Here is a 15,490-nt window from a genome sequence, read left to right on the forward strand (position 1 = left end):
ATATACAGTGCCGTAATGTTAACTGTATCATTGTGTTTCTCACTGAAATACAGTACTGCAGCTTTATAAAACTTTGGTTAGGCTCGACTATTGTGTTCAATTCTGGTCACCACATTACAGGAAGGATGTGGAGGCTTTGGAGAAGGTGCAGAAGAGGTTTCCCAGGATGCTGCCTGGATTAGAGGGTAAGAGCTATAAGGGGAAGCTGGACAAACTAGGGTTGTTTTCTCTGGAACAGTAGAGGCTGAGGGGAAACCTGATAAAAGTCTATAAAATTATGAGAGGCACAGATAAGGTTGACAGTCAGAATCTTTTTCCCCCAGAGTTGAAATGTTTAATACTGGGGGTCATGAGTTTATGAGAGGGGGAAAGTTCAAAGGAGGTGTGAGGTTTTTTTTTTACACAGAAGTTGGTAGGTGTCTGGAAGGTATCCTTATCGTATCTGCCAGGGTTGGTGGTGCAGGCAGATACGATAAGGATTTAAAGGGGCCTTCTGATAAGCACATGAATATGCAAGAAATAGAGGGAAATTGACCAAGGCTGGGCAGAAGGGATTATTTAACTTGGCGTCATGTTTGGCACAACATCGTGGGCCGAACGGTCTGTTCCTATGCTGTACTGTTCTATGTTCTATGTAGGGCTAACTGTATCTGTGTGTTTCTCTCATAGACACACAGTACTGTAGTTAAATGTATCTATCTGTTTCTAACTGACATACAGTACTGTAGGTTTAAATGGATCTGTGTGTTTCTCTCACTAACATACAGTATTGTAGGTTTAACTGTACCTGTATGTTTCTTTCACTGACATACAGCAACTATACCTGTGTGTTACCTCCGCTGACATACAGGACTGTAGGGTTTGTTGCTCCTGTTATTAAACGGCCCATCTCAATGTGTCCAATGCAGTGGTTAATCCCCAAGAGTGGTTTCTTCCAGAGCTGCGATAATGTTCGTGCAACGATTGCAACACAAACCAGGGGAGCTCCCATTCCGGGACCTGTGGAGACAAGGAAATGCTCTAATAATTGTGAGCACCTTCCTCTGTATGACAACCACAAGACATCTGTGCTTTCAATGAAGTACAACATATCGAAGACTACCCCTCTAATCCCCTAGCTCTCCCATCGAAGACCATCCCTCTGGGCAGCATGGTGGCACAGTGGTTAGCACTGCTGCCTCACAGCACCAGGGACCCGGGTTCGATTCCCGGCTTGTGTCACTGTCTGTGCAAAGTCTGCACGTTCTCCCCGTGTGTGTGTGTGGGTTTCCACCGAGTGCTCCAATTTCCTCTCATGGTCTGAAAGACGTGCTGGTTAGGGGCATTGGCCATGCTAAATTCTCCCTCTGTGTACCCGAACAGGTACTGGGGTGTGGCAACTGGGGTGTGGATTTTCACATTAACTTCATTGCAGTGTTAATGTAAGCCTACTTGTGACACTAATAAATAAACTCTAATCCTTTTATACTCCCACTGAATACCATTCCTCTAATCGTCATACTCTTAAATCGAAGACCATCCCTCCAATCGCCTTACACTCCCATCGAAGTCCATCCCTCTATTCCCTCAGCACTCCCATTGAACACCATCTGTCTAATCCCCTAACTCTCCCATTGAAGACCATCTAATTTCCTAGCTTTCTCATCAAAGACCACCCCTCTAATCCCCTAACTCGCTCAGCGAAAACATCCCTCTAACCACCTCTCTCATTGCAGACCATCCCTCAATTCATTAATACTCATATCAAAGACCATTGCTCTAATCCCCTAACTCTCCCATCGAAGACACCCCTCTAATTCCCCTAATTCCTCTAATCTGCAAACACAGCCATTGAAGACCATCCCTCTAATCCCCTAACTCGCACATCCAAGACTAAACCTCTAATCCCATAATTCTCCCAGCAAAGACAATCCCACGATACAATAACTCTCCAATAATCCCGTAACATTCCCATAAAAGACCATCACTCTAAACCCCTAACAGTCCCATCAAAACCAGCCTTTTAAACCCGTACCCCTCCCACCCTTTACCCATCCTGACACCCCGAACCATCCTTCACCCACCCTGACACCGATACCACCCTTCACCCACCCTGACACCCAGAACCCACGGCACGGTAGTACAGTGGTTAGCACTGCTGCTTCACAGCTCCAGGTACCTGGGTTCGATTCCCGGCTCGGGTCACTGTCTGTGTGGAGTTTGCACATTCTCCCCGTGTCTGCGTGGGTTTCCTCCGGGTACTCCGGTTTCCTCCCACAGTCCAAAGATGTGCGGGTTAGGTTGATTGGCCATGCTAAAATTGCCCCTTAGTGTCCTGAGATGCATAGGTTAGAGGGGTTAGCGGGTAAATGTGTAGGGATATGGGGATAGGGCCTGGGTGGGATTGTGGTCGGTGCAGACTCGATGGGCTAGATGGCCTCTTTCTGTACTGGAGGGTTTCTATGATTTCTATGAACCATCCTTCACCCACCATGCTATCCTGTTGATGCTCCAGGTTTGTACTATTCCACAAAGGCAGATTCATGTCAATCTGGGTTGATTTTCGTACCTTTTGTGTAAGCAACACAATCGATCTCCTGTGGTTTGATACCTGCCAGCTCCAAGGCCTCACTTGTCACATCGAGGACACAGGCCTGGTGATGTTTGGCTGTGTCGCTCGGCAGGAAACCTTCAACAAAAAGTATGAAGTTAGACACTATCCTGTAACTCATACCCAGTTATCAGTTAATCAACATATAAACCTTCACCTTCCACCGCATTCCCACTGGATCCCTTCAATAGATTCCACTATGTAACTCACTCCCAGGTATCTGTTATTCTGTATATAAACCTCCCCCCCGAACCCCTCGATTAGATTCCAGTCTATAACTCACTCCCGGGTATCTGTTATTCTATATATAAACCACCCCAAACCATCGATTAGATTCCAGTCTGTAACTCACTCCCGGGTATCTGTTATTCTATATATAAACCGCCCGAACCCCTCGATTAGATTCCAGTCTGTAACTCACTCCCGGGTATCTGTTATTCCATATATAAACCGCCCGAACCCCTCGATTAGATTCCAGTGTGTAACTCACTCCCGGGTATCTGTTATTCTATATATAAACCACCCAAACCCCTCGATTAGATTCCAGTCTGTAACTCACTCCCGGGTATCTGTTATTCTATATATAAACCACCCAAACCCCTCGATTAGATTCCAGTCTGTAACTCACTCCCGGGTATCTAGTATTCTATATATAAACCGCCCGAACCCCTCGATTAGATTCCAGTCTGTAACGCACTCCCGGGTATCTGTTATTCTATATATAAACCCCCCCCGAACCCCTCGATTAGATTCCAGTCTGTAACTCACTCCCGGGTATCTGGTATTCTATATATAAACCCCCCGAACCCCTCGATTAGATTCCAGTCTGTAACTCACTCCCGGGTATCTGTTATTCTATATATAAACCCCCCCGAACCCCTCGATTAGATTTCAGTCTGTAACTCACTCCCGGGGATCTGTTATTCTATATATAAACCACCCCGAACCCCTCGATTAGATTCCAGTGTGTAACTCACTCCCGGGTATCTGTTATTCTATATATAAACCACCCAAACCCCTCGATTAGATTCCAGTCTGTAACTCACTCCCGGGTATCTGTTATTCTATATATAAACCGCCCGAACCCCTCAATTAGATTCCAGTCTGTAACGCACTCCCGGGTATCTGTTATTCTATATATAAACCCCCCCCGAACCCCTCGATTAGATTCCAGTCTGTAACTCACTCCCGGGTATCTGTTATTCTATATATATAAACCACCCCAAACCCTCGATTAGATTCCAGTCTGTAACTCAGTCCCGGGTATCTGGTATTCTATATATAAACCGCCCGAACCCCTCGATTAGATTCCAGTGTGTAACTCACTCCCAGGTATCTGTTATTCTATATATAAACCCCCCGAACCCCTCGATTAGATTCCAGTCTGTAACTCACTCCCGGGTATGTTATTTTATATATAAACCCCCCCGAACCCCTCGATTAGATTCCAGTCTGTAACTCACTCCCGGGGATCTGTTATTCTATAGATAAACCATCCCGAACCCCCAGTTGCTGACTATATCTTTGTGCCACACACGGTCTCTGCTGCCTACCTTGGCCGGGTGGTGTAATGTACGTCCTTCTCGGATTGGACAACACCACGCCATCCTTGATGATGCCAACACCTATTTTATTGGCACTGCCCTCAAAACCAATAACAATCGTCATGGCAACACTCTGAATAGGAGAAGATAAGGAGGCTGTCAGGTTAATACATCTTCTCCTCTGCATATGCTCTTGACAATCACACCTCGCTCTCTCCCTCTCTCTCTGGTGCACACTTCCCACATTTGCTTTATGGTTTGAGCTCCGGTATCAGTGCCTTGTCCTCTAACTGAACATTGTCCCCCTTTAAGTAAAAGCCAATTGCAAGTTGAATAGAACATCAGAGTAAGGTTTTACCAGTTGTACAGGACCTTGGTGAGACCACATGTGGAGTTTTGTGCAGAGTTTTGGTCCCCTTATTTGAAAGAGGATTAAAATGTTAGAAGCAGAGATCCTGAGATTTTTTTTCATTGAAATGTGGAATTCTCTCCCCCAGAGTGCAGTGGAGGCTTGCTCATTGCGTACAGTCATGGCTGACTGAGACTGATATTTGGTAGCCAAGGGATTCAAAAGTTATGGATGGCTGGCGGGAAAATGGAGTTCAGACCACAGCCATGATCTTGTTGAACAGTGAGCGGAAGAGACTCAAATGACGGAAAGAACCTGCTCCTCAGTCCTATGACCAGATGTTCAATTTCTAGATTAATAATAGAGTAATGTAGAGATTGTGAGGCAGTCCTGTGGCATAGTGGGATCATGTGCCTGTCTTTGAGTGCCACCCCAGGACTTGATGGCCGAGGAAAGTGTGTCCATAACACGGTCTCAAACGGGTTGAATGTGTCAACCTGCAAATCCTTCTGAACACACCAATGCCTGGTGGTAAGAGTGGGAGAGACTCCTGTTCGGCAATGCTTGATGTGCAGTGGCGCCCCTCAAGCTATAAGCCTCCTGGCAACAGACTAGCGACCTGTTCCGGGAATTACTAGCTTTGGAAGCAGATGAAAGTCTGCCTTAAGTGTGGGAAGAGAACAGAAGGATAATGTACAGATTGGAACAAAACACTTGTAAAGAAAGGGAGGTATTGTGTGTCATAAAACTCTTTTCTTGATACACATATATCATGTGTACAACCCTATCTTCAATATAGTGCAGGTATCTTGGTGCCAGACATGCAAGCATATAAACACAAGAAATGACAAGATCAGGCCATTCGGTCCATCAAGCCTGCTTCATCATTCAATTCGATCTTGGGCTTCAACTCCATTTTCCCCTGCACTCCCCATATCCCGCAATTCACCCCGTCAACCCCAGCCTGAAATGTATTCATCAGTGGAGCATCCCTCTGTCATAGCGAATTTAAAGATTCACAACCATTTGGCAACTGAAGGAATTTCTTCGTGTCTCAGTCCGAAATGATCGGCCCCATGTCCTGAGACTGTGCCCACCACCCCCCCATGGTTCAGATTCCCCAACCAGCGGAGACAATCTCTCAACGTCCACCCTATCAAACCCTCTCAGGATCTTGTACGTTTCAATGAGACCACGTCTCATTCATCTGAACTCCAGAGAAAATGGGCCGAATTTACTCAGCCTCTCATCATATGAACAAACCAAGGAATTGGGAGCAGGAGTACGCCACTCAGCCCCTCGAGGCTGCTCCGCCATTCAATAAGATCATGGTCGATTTGATTGTAACCTCAACCCCATATTCCTGCCTAGCCTGACAACCTTTAACCCCTTTATCAGGGATTTATGACATTCTGCTGAAAGAATATTGAAAGATTCTGCTTCCAATGCCTTTTCAGGAAGAGTTTCAAAGTCTCTTGACTCCTTAAAAAATACTCCTCATCTGTCTTAAATGAGTGTATATTTTTAAACAGTGACTCCTAGTTCCATATTCTCTCACTGGAGGAAACATCCTCTCCACATGTACCCTGTCAATACCCCTCAGGATGCAGAAAAAGGTCATTTGGCCGATCGAGCCTCCACCGACAACAATCCCACCCAGACCCTATCCGCATAACCACACACATATTTACCCTGCTAATCCCCTTGACAGTAAGTGGCATTTGAGCATGGCCAATCAACCTAACCAGCACATCTTTGGACTGTGGGAGGAAACCAGAACAGCCGGAGGAAACCCTTGCAGACACAGGGAGAACATGCAAACTACAGATAGTCACCCAAGGCTGGAATTGAACCCAGATCCCTGGCGCTGTGAGGCAGCAGTGCTAACCACTGTGCCACCCAGATTTAAATCTTAAGGTTTTGATCAAGCCACCTTTGATTCTTATAATTTTCAATAAATACAAACCTAACCTCTCCAACCTTTCCTCACAAAACAATCACCCATTCCTGGTATTAGTTCTCTGAACTGCTTCTAATGCATCTACATCTTTCCTTAAATAAGATTATCACTACTGTACAGCACTCCACATAATAAAAGCAAATTACTGCAGATGCTGGAATCTGAAACCAAAAGAGAAAATGCTGGAAAATCTCAGCAGGTCCGGCAGCATCTTTAAGGAGAGAAAAAAGCTGACATTGCGAGTCCAGATGACCCTTTGTCAAAGCTGGCCTCCAGACGTCAGCTCTTTTCTCTCCTTACAGATGCTGCTCGACCTGCTGAGATTTTGCAGCATTTTCTCTTTTGGTTTCTGTACAGTACTCCAGACATGGTCTCACTAGTGCCCTGTACAACTGAAGCACAACCTCCCAACTTGTGTAATCTATTTCCCCTCATGATAAATGATAATATTCGATTCGCTTTCCAAATTCATAGAATCCCTACAGTGCAGAAGTCCACACTGACCACAATCTCACCCAGGCCCTATCCGCGTAACCCCATGTATTTCCCCTGACACTAAGGGGCAATTTACCATAGACAATCAAGCTAACCCGCACACCTTTGGAATGTGGGAGGAAACCACAGCACCCGGAAGAAAGCCGCGGACACGGGGAGAACATGCAAACTCCACACACTGACCCAAGGCTGGAATTAAACCCGGATCCCTGGCGCTGTGAGGCAGTAGTGCCTGTATACACGCGGACACCCAGATCCTCCCTGGAGCTCGGAGCTCTGCAATGTCTCATCATTTAGATAATATGTTTCATTTTTATTCTTCCTTTCAAAATGGACAATCTCATATATTCCATTTGCCAATCCTTTGAACACTCACTTAATCTATCTGTATCTTTTTGTAGCCTCATGTCCTTTGAATGATTTACTCTCCTACCAATATTTCTGTCTTCAGCAGATTTCCCTTATGCAAGTCATTATATTTTTTATACATTGGATGTGGGCATCACTAGCCAGCCAATACTAATTGCCCAAAACGAATTGCCCTTTAGGCTATTTCAGTGTCAACCTCATTGCTGTAGCTCTGGAGTCACATGTAGGCTGAAATCAGGTAAGATCGGCACATTTCCTTCCCCAAGGGAAATTAGTGAACCAGATGGGTTTTTATGACAACGACCACCATTGCACTTCTAATTCCAGATTTTTATTGAATTCTAATTTCACAATCGGGGGAATGTTGGGGAATGAGACTTGAACTGGGTCCCCAGAGCATTACCCTGGGTGTATGGATTACTAGTCCAGTGACAATGCCACTATGCCACCACCTCCACGTATATGAATTATTAACAATTGAGGGCCCAGCACTGATTCCTGTGGCACACCACTCATCATATCCTGACAACCATGAAAAGGGACATTAATGCCAACTCAGTTTGCTGTTAGCCAATCTTCTATCCATGCCAATACATTACCCTCTACACCATGAACTATGATGTTCTGCAATGACCTTTCATATGGCACCGTACTAAATGCTTTCTGGAAATCTAAGTACAGTGCATCCACCAGTTCCCCATTATCCACAACACATATTACTTGCTCAAAGGACTCCAAAAAGTTGGTTACACATGATTTCACTTTCATGAAAGCATGTCGGCTGTGTTTACTGTTAGTCTAAGCATAGAAGAATCTGCTCACAATAAGATCTCCTCCTCTCTGACCCAATCTTTAGCTTTGATCCATTGCAGACTCACTTTCACCCTGTCAATCAGATCCCTTCCGGGTTCCGGGGAATCTTTTCACCAGGGCACCTTCTGTTCCGCCCCGTTAATATCGCACGCCGCGACATTTCCGGTTCTGCGATCTCACCATTCCCCCGGGAAGTTCCGGTCCCGCGAGCTCACCGTTCCCCCGGGAATTTCCGGTCCCGCGAGCTCACCGTTCCCCCGCGAATTTCCGGTCCGCTCAGCAACCGACCACACAGAGCATGCGCACTTGTGGCCTCATCCGTGCTGTCCGCGCTGTGGAGGCCCCGTGCGCCCGTCGCCAACTTCCCCGGCTTCCGTTCCTGGCGCGCAGCTCCGCCTCGCGACCCGGGCTCCAGCGCGGAGCTCCGCCTGTCGACCGCACATCCCCAGGCCCCAGCTCGGAGCTCTGCGTCCAGGGGCTGGCCTCAGCTTGGAGCTCGGCGCACTTGCCACGGGTTGGCTTTCTCTCTCCCTCTGTGTCTTGGGCTGTGTGGAAGATGCCGAAACGGGCGCTGAAAGAGGAGGCGGCTGAGAAAGGAGAACAGCAAGCGGGTAAAAACTGGGTAATAACCGGAAAAACCGAGAAATCATAGGGACCCCCTCCTGACCTTTGGGTGACCCCCTTTGTGCCCCCAGCTCCACACCCCATGAAACCTCATGGCACCAGGTCAAACATGGACAAGGAAACCTCCTGCTGATTGGCAGGTACTGTTCCCCCTCCTCAGTTCCCCTCCATGTTGAACACCACTTGGAGGAAGCGCTGAGGGTGGTAAGGGCACAGAATGTACTCTGGGTGGGGACTGCAACGTCCATCATCAAGAGTAACTCGGTAGTTCCACCACAGACCGAGCTGGCCGAGTTAGACTGGAACTGCGGCAGGTGGTGAGGGAACCAACAAGAGGGGATAACATACTTGACCTCATCCTCGCCAACCTGCCTGCCACAGACGCATGTCCATGACCGTATCGGTAGGAGTGACCACTGCAGAGCCCTCATGGAGAAAAAGTCCTGTCTTCACATTGAGGATACTCTCCACTGTGTTGTGTGTCACTAACATAGTGCTAAACGGAATGGATTCGGAACAGGTCCAGCAGCTCAAGAATAGCCATCCATGAGGTGCCGCAGGTCATTAGCAGCAGCAGAATTATAATCATCTGCAACCTGTGTAACCTCATGGGCTGGTATATCCCCACTCCACCATTACCACCAAGCCAGGGGATCAACCCAATCACCTCCAGCTCATTCTTCAATGACACTCTTACTATCATAAAGGATGTCTGCTGATGATTGCATAATGTTTGGTACCATTCACACCTCCTTAGATGCCAAAGCAGTCCATGTCTAAATGCAATAAGACCTGGACAACATCCAGGCTTGGGTTGACAAGTGGCATGTAACATTTATGCAGTATAAGTACCAGACAATGACCGTCTTCAATGAGAGACAATCTAACCATTGCCACGTGACATTCAATGGCATTACCATTGCTGAATCCCAAGTTATCAACATCATGGGGTTGCCAATGACCAGAAACGGAACTGGATTAGCCATTTCAGTACTGTGTCAGGTCAAAGACTGGGAATACAGTGGTGAGTAACTCACCTCCTGACTCTCCAGAGCCTGTCCACCATCTACAAGTCACGAGTGTGATGGAATACTCTCTCACTCGCCAGGGTGAGGCCAGCTCCAACAACACTCAAGAAGCTCGACACCATCGAGGACAAAGCAGTCTGCTTGATTGGCCCCCCATCTACAACCATTCAGTTCCTCCACAACTGATGCAGAGTGGTAGGTGTGTGTAGCCTCTACAATCTGCATTGCTGGAACTCACCAAGCTCGTTAGACAGCATCTTCCAAACCCATGACCACTGCCATCTAGATGGATAAGGGCAGCAGATACCTGAAACACCACCATCTGGACGTTGTCCTCCAAGGCATTCACCATCTTGACTTGGAAATATTTCACTCTTCCTTCACTGTCACTGGGTCAAAATCCTGGAACTCCCTCCCTAGCAACAAAGTAGGTGTACTTACACCACGTGGATGGCAGCAGTTCAAGGAAGCAGCTCATCACCGCATTCTCAAGGGCAATTAATGCTGGCCTAGCTAACAGCACCCCCATCCCAATGATAAATAAAAGAAATGTTAACAGGATATGGAGAGGGATGGAGTCAGGAAACGTCTTTCAGGGGCAACTAACCTGTGATCCTGTGCCCCTTCCTACTGGCCCAGGGAAGGGGCCGTGTGGTGTGTGAACACCCACACTGCCTTTAGCAACGCAGTAGATGGTACACACTACTGATACTGTGCATCAGTTGTGGAGGAATTGAATGTTTGTGGATGGGTGCCAATCAAGTGGGCTGTTTTGTGATGGATGGTGTCGAGCTTCTCGAGTGTTGTTGGAACTGCACTCATCTAGGCAAGTGAGTTGTGCCAGGTCTGGCTGCATTTGGGCATGGACTGCTTCAGTATCTGTTAAAAGTCCAAACTCCCCCTCACCCTGTCCCGTTCCCCACACTCTGTCCACCCTCCTCCTATACCCAGGCAGCCCTCCCACTAACTATGTTCATGTTAGATTTCTCTGGTTACTGTAGTCCTCATCCCTTGGCACTAGGGTATGCGTCTGTTTGGAGTTGATTCTATCTGCTTTCTTCTGTCCCTCAGAGCCTGCACCCAAGAAGACGAAGCGTGGTGGGGGGAAAGCAGCTGACGGAGCTGTGAAGGACGGTGATGCTGCTGCTGCTGCTGCTGCTTTTGAGGATACACCAGACAAGCTGCTCACAGAGGATGGAAAAAAGAGCGACCTCAAAATCACCTCCTGGAATGTAGATGGGCTTCGGGCCTGGGTCAAAAAGAACAGCCTCGAGGTACGGACTGCGTTCACACTCCCTGACTCTGAACATCAGTATTTCTTACCCATCACAACACTCCTTATCCCCTTTCTGTGCCCTAACCATCTCTGACTGTGTGTTTTCCCCCAATGCAGTGGGTGAGTACGGAGTCTCCTGACATTCTCTGTCTCCAGGAAATCAAGTGTACAGAGAAACAGCTGCCCGCTGAAGTGAAGGACATGCCTGAATACCCACACCAATATTGGAGTTCATCCCAGGAGAAGGAGGGCTACAGTGGTGTGGGAATGCTGTGCAAGATGAAACCACTGGATGTCACCTTTGGAATCGGTAAGCATTCAGCACCATCCCTTTACTCGAACCCTCCGCCACAGCCCTGGAAATGGGGATTCTTTTCAGTCTCTCATCGCTGGTGTGTTTTTATTATTCACTCATGGACATGGCCAGTATTTATTAACCCTCCCTCACTGGTAGGCTTTTCTGCCATCTTCTTAACTAAGTATTTTGCTGGGCCATAGGAGATTTAAAAGCAAGTCAGTCATGTATTTGAAAAGAGTTCATTTACAGGGCTACTCATGATAGAATCTCTACAGTGCAGAAGGAGGCTATCTGGCCCATCAAGTCTGCACCGACCCTCCAAAAGAGCACTCTACCTACGTCCACTCTCGTGCTATATCCCCGTGGCCCTATGCATTACACCTAGCCTGCACATCTCTGCACAATAAGGGGCAATTTAACATGGCCAAATCCACCTAATCTGAATATCTTGGGACTGTGGGTTGAAACTGGAGCACCCAGATGAAACCCACACAGAGATGAGGAGAACATGCAAACTCCATAAATAGTAACCCAAGGCCGGAAACGAACCTAGTCCCTGGAGCTGTGAGGCAGCAGTGCTAACCACTGTGCCTTTATGGAGGATATTAACTTGAGCAACTCTTATTCAACGCATCATGTTGGGCCAAGTGGTCTGCTTCTGGACTGTTCGCGTTTCATGATTGTAAACCCTCCATGAGGTTCACTCTCTTTTAACCAAGCCAGTATTCAACCCTCCAAGATCTCTGCATTCCTCCAATTTTTCAATTTGATTTGATTTATTATTGTTACATGTATTAGTAAACACTAAAAAGTATTGTTTCTTGGTGCTGTATAGACAAAGCATACCATTACAGAGAAGGAAAGGAGAGGGTGCAGAATGTAGTGTTACAGTCATTGCTAGGGTGTGGAGAAAAATTAACTTCATATGAAGTAGGTCCATTCAAAACGCTGGCAGCAGGGAAGAAGCTATTCTGGCCTTTCAAGCATTCCGCGATTCCCATCACTGCACCATTGGCAGCCATGCATTCAGCTGCCTGGTGTCCCAAGCTCTGGAATTGTCTCTCTGAATGTCTCCGTCTCTCTCTCTCTCTTTCCTCTTCCCTCTCCCTCACTTCTTTGTCTGCTCTCTCCACTTTCTCCTATCTCTCTCTTATTCTCTTCACTCTCCCTGCTGCCGCCCGCTGCCCGCCACCCCCTGCCCGCCGCCCCACTGCCACCCTGCCTGCCGCCGCCCTGCCCGCGGCTGCCCTGCCCGCCGCCGCTGCGCCCCCCGCCCGCCGCCCCCCCTGCCCGCCACGCCCCCCCCTGCCCGTCACGCCCCCCCTGCCCGTCACGCCCCCCGCCCGCCGCCCCCCCTTGCCCGCCACGCCCCCCCTGCCCGTCACGCCCCCCCCTGCCCGACCCCCTCCCCCTCATTTCTCTATCACCTCAATCACCCTTTGTTCTCTCCCTTCGCGCTCCCCCTTCACTCTCTCCTCTCCCTGCTCTCTCTCGCTTCTATCATTTGGCTCTTCTCTCCCAGCTCTCCTCTGTCGCTCCTCGCTCTCATTGTCTCCCTCTGTCTGTTTCATTCTGCTCGTTTAAAACACCCTTCAACCGACTTTGTATTCATTTTTGGTCAGCTGTCCAAATCTCTCATTACAAAGCCTGTTGCGTTTCTGGTTGATTCTTATAATAACAAATTACATTGGCATCTTTAACTATGTCACTGAGTGCAGTATGTAATCCCAGTGGGCCAATCACTGTCGTTATTTATAATTCTAATGGACCAATCATTGTCATTGTTACTAACCTAAGTGGACCAATCCCTGTCATTGTTTGTAATCCTAATGCACCAATCGCAGTTATTGTTTATGATGCATATGGACTAATCATTGCCATTGTTTATAACCCCAGTAGACCAGTCACTATCACTCCAATGGACCAATCATCTTCATTGGTCCATTGGGGTTGTAAACAATGAAGATGATTGGCCCAATGCATTATAAATAATGACAGTGATTGGTCTATTGGGATTACAAACAAGGACAGTGATTGGTCCATTAGGGTTGTAAACAATCCCTGTCCTTGTTTGTCATCCTAATAGACCAATCACTGTCATTGTTTATAACCCAAATGGACCAATCACTGTCATTAATTATAATCCATTGGACCAATCACCTGCATTGTTTACAACCCCAATGGACCAATCACTTTCCTTGTTTGTAATCCCAATGAACCAACCACTGTCATTGTTTATAACTCTTGTGGACCAATCACTGTCGTTATTTAGGACCCTTGTGAACCAATCCCTTTGTGTCTTTTTGCCCTGGTTGCTAGGAGTTGAAGAACATGACAATGAAGGCCGGGTTATCACAGCTGAGTTTAATAAGTATTTCTTGGTCACTGTGTACGTGCCGAATTCTGGCCGGGGCCTGGTACGTCTAGATTACCGGAAGACCTGGGATGTGGATTTCCTCGCCTACCTCAAGGGGCTGGAGAGTAAGAAGCCAGTGATTCTGTGCGGAGATCTTAACGTAGCTCATCAGGAAATCGATTTGAAAAATTATAAGACCAACAAGAAGTCGGCTGGTTTCACTGTCGAAGAGAGGCAGGGTTTCGGTAATGTCCTGGCTGATGGCTTCATCGACAGCTATCGGCATCTGTATCCTGATGCCCGCCACGCCTATACCTTCTGGACCTACATGGGTAATTGCCGAGTCAAAAATGTGGGCTGGAGGCTCGACTACTTTGTGCTGTCCAAAACCCTCCTCCCTCACCTGTGTGACAGTAAAATCCGCTGCAAGGCTCTGGGCTCTGACCACTGCCCCATCACCTTGTTCATGGCCATGTGAAGCTGACTCCCTCTTCAGCCCAAAGGGAATCTGGGCTGAGGGTTGCCCCTGGACCCCCACTTCCATTGGTTGGCTGCTCCTGGCTGCCCTTTGACCTGGTGGGGAGGCTGGCTTGACCTTTAGATGCTCAGCAGTCTGGATTTCTGTCTCTGGTCAGGGAGACTTGATCCTTTGCAAGTCACATTGGCTAGTTAATTGTCAATTTTACATATAATGGGGGGTTCTTGTTTTGTGGCGGGGGGGGGTCTGTTATCTATTGGTGTTGTAGCAGGGTCTGTTAGCTGCGTCTTCGGGTAGGGTGTCATTTCAATCCTCCTGGGGAGCAAGAAGGTGGGGTGTTCGGTGTTGGGGTTAAGTCTCGTTAAGTGCTTATGAATAAACACATTGCATTTACTGTGCAATTAGAACTCCCAGCATCCAATTCTCATCCCCATCTAGCCCCGGATGTAGTGAAAACTGCTTTTTATTTTGCTTTTATTTTCAGGGTTTTTTATTTGTAGACATTGATTTTATGACTAGATTCCTTTGGTCAGGAGAAGGTGGGGGTGGGGGGGGAGGGGGGGGGGGGGGGGCGCGGTGGTGGTGGAAAAGAAAGACTCCAATGATTGGTGGGATCTTCCCAGTGAGGAGTCAGGTCTCTCACTGGGGTCTTTCCAGTTTTTGGCCCTTGATGTCACACTGACACTGGGATTTGTGATTCCCATGTTCAAGCCACTTTGGTATGTGCTGAGAGCACACTGAGTGAATGAAACACTAAGAAAAACTTTGCCAAGTTTAAAGTGCATTGGAATATGACGTGCTCAATAATTCAATCTCAATAAAGCTCCTGGGACCATTTAATCTCGTTTCCTCCTTTTTGTCCTTGTGTGGGTGTCTCTGTTTCTGTCGTTGTATGCCAATTTGTGTCTTGTCTGCCTGCTCGTGTGTGTGCATTTTTGTCTGCATTCATGTGTGTGTGTCTGCCCATGTGTTTTTGTTCAGTTACGGGATGCGAGGGTTGCTGGCGGGGCCAACATTTATTGCCCATTCCCAGTTGCCTTTGAGAAGGTGGTGGTGAGTTGCTTTCTTGAACCCCTGAAGTCCCCGAGTTGTAGATCCCCCACAGTGCTGTTAGGGAGGATGTTCCTGGACATTGATCCAGTGACAGTGAAGGAATGGCAATATATTTCCAAGTCAGGATGATGAATGACTTGGAGGGGAACCTTCAGTTGGTGGTGTTCCCAGGTACCTGTTGCTCTTGGTCCTTCTAGATGTCAGTGGTAGTGTTTGTGGGTTTGGACAGCACTGACCAAAGCGATACACAGTACCCG

At 47.7% G+C, this 15,490-nt stretch overlaps 2 protein-coding genes across 4 annotated transcripts in view; one reads left to right on the top strand and one right to left on the bottom strand.

Annotated features, from left to right (window-relative positions):
- Positions 1-8,354, bottom strand: part of osgep (O-sialoglycoprotein endopeptidase) — a 32,949-nt gene extending 24,595 nt beyond the window's left edge. Inside the window, exons 1-4 of one of the 2 annotated variants that reach the window (XM_078232129.1) lie at positions 8,186-8,354; positions 4,144-4,267; positions 2,549-2,668; positions 824-999 (exon numbers count right to left, since the gene is read on the bottom strand). In XM_078232129.1, the coding sequence (XP_078088255.1) occupies positions 824-999; positions 2,549-2,668; positions 4,144-4,258 (411 nt within the window). In that variant the 5' untranslated portion in view covers positions 4,259-4,267; positions 8,186-8,354. Of the gene's footprint in view, positions 1-823; positions 1,000-2,548; positions 2,669-4,143; positions 4,268-8,129 lie in introns of both variants that reach the window. The other variant, XM_078232128.1, reaches the window with a different exon arrangement.
- A 48-nt stretch (positions 8,355-8,402) lies between these two features.
- On the top strand, positions 8,403-15,020 carry apex1 (APEX nuclease (multifunctional DNA repair enzyme) 1). Of its 2 annotated transcripts, XR_013499870.1 has the most exons (5): positions 8,403-8,731; positions 10,844-11,046; positions 11,166-11,358; positions 13,666-14,400; positions 14,738-15,020. XR_013499870.1 is itself a non-coding variant. In XM_078232133.1 (4 exons), the coding sequence occupies exons 1-4, from the start codon at positions 8,419-8,421 to the stop codon at positions 14,178-14,180; spliced, it is 1,224 nt and encodes a 407-aa protein (XP_078088259.1). In that variant the 5' UTR covers positions 8,403-8,418; the 3' UTR covers positions 14,181-15,020. The 2 variants fall into 2 exon arrangements, 1 of the variants encoding a protein (XP_078088259.1); XM_078232133.1 differs by having other exon boundaries at positions 13,666-15,020.
- The last annotated feature ends 470 nt before the right edge of the window (positions 15,021-15,490 follow it).

This window comes from Mustelus asterias, chromosome 17, assembly GCF_964213995.1.
Source record: "Mustelus asterias chromosome 17, sMusAst1.hap1.1, whole genome shotgun sequence".
Lineage (NCBI taxonomy): Eukaryota > Metazoa > Chordata > Chondrichthyes > Carcharhiniformes > Triakidae > Mustelus > Mustelus asterias.

What these genes read in the sequence shown, in the direction of transcription:
- apex1 (XM_078232133.1), top strand. Translation starts at nt 8,419, where the DNA reads ATGCGCACTTGTGGCCTCATCCGTGCTGTCCGCGCTGTGGAGGCCCCG. An exon ending in GAAAGGAGAACAGCAAGCGG is followed by an intron (nt 8,732 to 10,843) that starts GTAAAAACTGGG and finishes TCTGTCCCTCAG; the next exon opens with AGCCTGCACCCAAGAAGACG. An exon ending in GGATGTCACCTTTGGAATCG is followed by an intron (nt 11,359 to 13,665) that starts GTAAGCATTCAG and finishes CCTGGTTGCTAG; the next exon opens with GAGTTGAAGAACATGACAAT.